A 4067-nucleotide genomic window follows, 5' to 3' on the forward strand; every position below is an offset into this window, starting at 1 on the left:
TCAACCCAGGCACTGTACACCACAGGTGTGATACCCGATGTCACTTCCAACAAGGGAGATGGTCACTGAGTGTCCCAGAGCCTGGACTTTGTAGAAGGCTTCAACAGGAGAGTCTGGGCCCAGGAAACTGGAAAGAGGGAAACAAACTCAGGGATGCTCAGTGCTGGGACCAGTTGAGCCTGGCGTGGAAGAGAAATTGTCAGCACTCATGTCCTTGGGGTCACTTCCTGGGGGTCTCACTTGTCCCCTGAGTGAAGAGGGAGTGGAGAGAGGAGCACAGATCATGATGGATATAACCCAGGACATGGGCCTGACTTCCCCAAACTTCTCAACTTACCACGTCACAGAGGGGAGTACTCACTTCTGCTCATCCCAAAATGACTTGTTCCTACACCCTAGTCCTTCATCTAAGGATGGTAGAGCTCAACTGAAGTGCTGGCCCTCTGAGCTGTACTTTCTGAGTCAGGACAGACTGAGCCTGTGGCAGTGCCAGACACCATGGGGGTGTCCCTGTGCTTCCACCACAGACTATGGCAGCTCCTGACTGAGGATCTGGGACAATTTCATGTTCTGAAGAGTGTAGAAAAGACAGGGCTCAAGGCTGTCTGAGGTGCTCCAATCACTCATTTTCTGATGCTGAAACCCAAGAGTGATTACTTCTCAATCTCTTCAGCTCTCCCTCGTTCTTCTCAAAAGCCTCTATGCCCCATGTGTGTGCAGTGGGCTGACACTGTGACCTGAGACTGAGACCTGGTTCACTGATTGTTTCATAAAGAACTGTTGGGGTACAAAAGAATTGTGACCCTATTTCTGAATGATAACAGGGGGCTGCTGAGAGAAGCAGCTCCTAAACTGAATCTGGTCCATTGACCAAACAAATAATCTCCCCCAACTCAGGCTTTTGCGTGCCCCAGTGGCCCAGGAGGTGTGACACAATCAGCAGGGAAGACAGTTGAGTGGAGTTGAAATCAGTTTTGTCCTTTCTCCTTCCATCACTTTTCTCTTTCCTGTTCAATACACAATGCTGTTTCTCTTGAATCATTTTTCCCTTTATCTTTTCCTGACTGAAATGCGTCCTGCCATATTGGGGTTTCATTATGGCACTTCACGATCATTCTACCTGACCCAGGAGGTGTTTCTTCCTGAGTGTGTGGCCCTGAGGGTTTCTCAAGTCAGTAATGATGAGACAATGTTTGGGAAATAAAATGAAGTGGCAATCTTTAAAAAAAAAGAGGAGACCAAAGAGGACTATTTCCTTAAATGGTAAAAGAATATATACTGCAAGATAAAAGGGAGCTTGGATTTAAATGACCCAATGGGGAGCAAGAGATGAACTCCAGTTTTGGAGGATGTGGAGGGAGGGGCTGGAGTGAGGCGGTGCTGTCCTAGCTCCAGTCCTGGGGACCCTCATTTCAAGTCTGTCTGTCAAATGAGACATTTGGTGTGCTGACTGCAAGTAATTATTATGTTTGTGGACATTTTCTAGACCCTATTTCTCTTTCATGCCTTAATATTTGTTACCAATATGTCAGCTGAAGAACATTGTTCCCTGTAGGGGCAGGACTGGGCACAGTGCAGGTTCTCTGATCCCATGCAGACCGGGTAAAGGAGGAGTCAGAGTCCTCAGTGGTTTTGCAGGTCTTTTATTGGGGTTCACCAGGCATATGGCAGGCAGGGGTGCTGGCTGTGAGGCCTGCCAGCCTCCCAGCCCCCAGCAAGTCTTCACTCTATCTGGGCTCTCAGGTGATCTCGGCTTCTCTTTCGGCTTCGGCTTCGGCTTCTACTGATGCTACTGGTGTTCCTGCTGGCGTCCCCGTGACGCTGCCCTTAAAAGCACAGTCTTAGCTCAGCTGAATCCCATCTACCTATGCCCACACCCTACTCCAGGTGCCCGACATCAAGCATGAATTCAGGACAAGGATCCATCATCTATCCTGATGGCGGAAAGGCAGAAAAGCCTGACATTTTCTTTACCCTACACTGAATATTCATCACATTTCTTTACACTCCTCAGTCCCCAAATCACAAATATCAGTAGTAGGAGTAGACTCACTCTGGACATTGTGGGTGAAATGGAATGAAAATATAATGATGTTTGTTGCATAGTAACTCCAAACAAGTTATACTGTGTGTATTCCTGTGTTGTATTATATGTAACATATAATATATATATAATATAGCAATGGGAAATAGAGAAAAACACAAATTTTTAGCAAGAATGAAACATGGTAAGTGTCAGCTGCCTTTGGCCTGAAGAAGTCCAGCCCTGGGCCTCCCTGGTGGTACAGGGGTTAAAGTTCCAGTGCTATTATGCTATTGCCAGCCACTCCAGCACTAGTTCAATCCCCAGCCAGGGAGCTAACACACATGGCACAGCTGAGCTCTGCTTTCTCACCCGCTGCTCCTCTCAGCAGTGTATTTCAGTAGATCCACCTGTTCTGCTCCGCATACTTTCTCTGGTGAATCCTCTTATTCCCCACACGCACCTCTGGTCTATACCCCATTCTTGTATGCATAAATTAATAAAAAATATTTTTAAATTAAAAAAGGAAGTCCCATCTCAACTCCACAGATGTTCCACCCTGAAGTGTCATATGTTAATCTCGCTGCCAATACTGGACCTGCACCTCCCTGTGCCAAGCTGAAGGCTCCACAGTCAACAGGAACAAAGACTGTGGGGGATCCGGCTCACTCATGCTCTAGCTACAGTTTCCTTCCCACTGCTCACTGTTAAGAACCATACTAGACACCTTTAAGAAAAACTGGACCCTTTTCAAGGCAGAGACACATGAGAGGCTTTACATTCTCCAAGCTCTTTGAAAAATTAAGATACTTGGACAGATTCCCAGACATTCTAGAACAGTCATGTGTAGTTACTGGAACAGGGTTGCAGAAAATGATATTCTTTCTCCACAAATACTCACATTCTGTCAGCAGAAAAGACCGGAGCAGCACCACACTGACATGTGACTGGGACTGGGACATGTGCCAGCGTCCCCAGCAGCAGAGAACCAGCTCCACGGAGGAGAACAGCCTGAGCTCTATGCCATGATTCTCTCGTCATTGAAGAAACGGAAAGTGCAGTACATTCTAGGATCAGTCATATATGCAGAGAAAAAAAATCATAGCACCCTGAAAATAAGACAGCATCATTGTGGATTGCACTAAGGAGAAGAGAGGAGCTAAGAGTGAACTGAATTGTCAAGGCCACATACATGAAGCCCCATCTGCACAGGGTGGGGGAAGCATCTTCTGTGCAACAGGGAGGCCATGAGCACAGGGCAGGTTCTTGTCTCACTTCCCCATGAACTTGCACCACTGTGGTAAGTATTACCACTCCTGTATGAGCTACAGTAATACTCAGCCTCATCCTCAGGCTTGAGACCAGAGATGGTCAAGGTGGCCGTGTTGCCTGACTTGGAGCCAGAGAAGCGATCAGGGATCCCTGAGGGCCGGGAACTGACACTATAAATCAGGAGCTTGGGTGTCTTCCCAGGGAGCTGCTGGTACCAGGACACATCGTTATATCGCCCAATGTCGTTGCTGGTCCCAGCACAGGAGATGGTGACTGACTGTCCCAGAGCCCCAGACACTGAGGAAGGCTGAGTCAGAGCAGACTGGGCCCAGGAACCTGAAAAGAGGAAAAACACACACAGGTGAGTTCAGTCTGGGCCCAGGTGTGCCTGAGCAGAGATAAGGGTCAGCTGTGATGTGTTCATCACCCCTTCCCTGGAGGCCTCACCTGTGGCCTGAGTGAGGAGGGTGAGGAGGAGCACAGTCCAGGCCATGGTGGAGACAAGCCAAGGTCTCTGCCTTCTGATGCCCCAACCTAGGCCTGGATCACTCAGATGTCTCTTATCCCCTCCCCCTGCCTAAGAGGAGGAAGAGGGTCTCTATGCAAATCTGCTTCCTGCTTCTTAGATTCAAGTGCCAGGTCACAGATGAGATCATTTGAACTTTCTTGCCTTTTCTTCTGTTTCACTTCCACAACCAATATAAACCAACCTCCCCAAACCTGGACATGACGTCAAAACACCTTTGTGATAATATATCTCCCTCTCTTTTTA

The 4067-nt window shown here is 48.0% G+C and overlaps 1 gene segment (V, D, J or C); it reads right to left on the bottom strand.

Annotated features, from left to right (window-relative positions):
• Window positions 1–3788, bottom strand: LOC119244033 (immunoglobulin lambda variable 2-18-like). The segment is given in 4 exon segments: window positions 1–127; window positions 241–247; window positions 3299–3631; window positions 3743–3788. Coding segments are annotated over 4 exon segments (513 nt in total).
• Window positions 3789–4067: the final 279 nt, after the last annotated feature.

Source organism: Talpa occidentalis, unplaced genomic scaffold (assembly GCF_014898055.3).
Source record: "Talpa occidentalis isolate TD23 unplaced genomic scaffold, MPIMG_talOcc4v2.1 talOcc4.14, whole genome shotgun sequence".
Classification (NCBI taxonomy): Eukaryota; Metazoa; Chordata; class Mammalia; order Eulipotyphla; family Talpidae; genus Talpa; species Talpa occidentalis.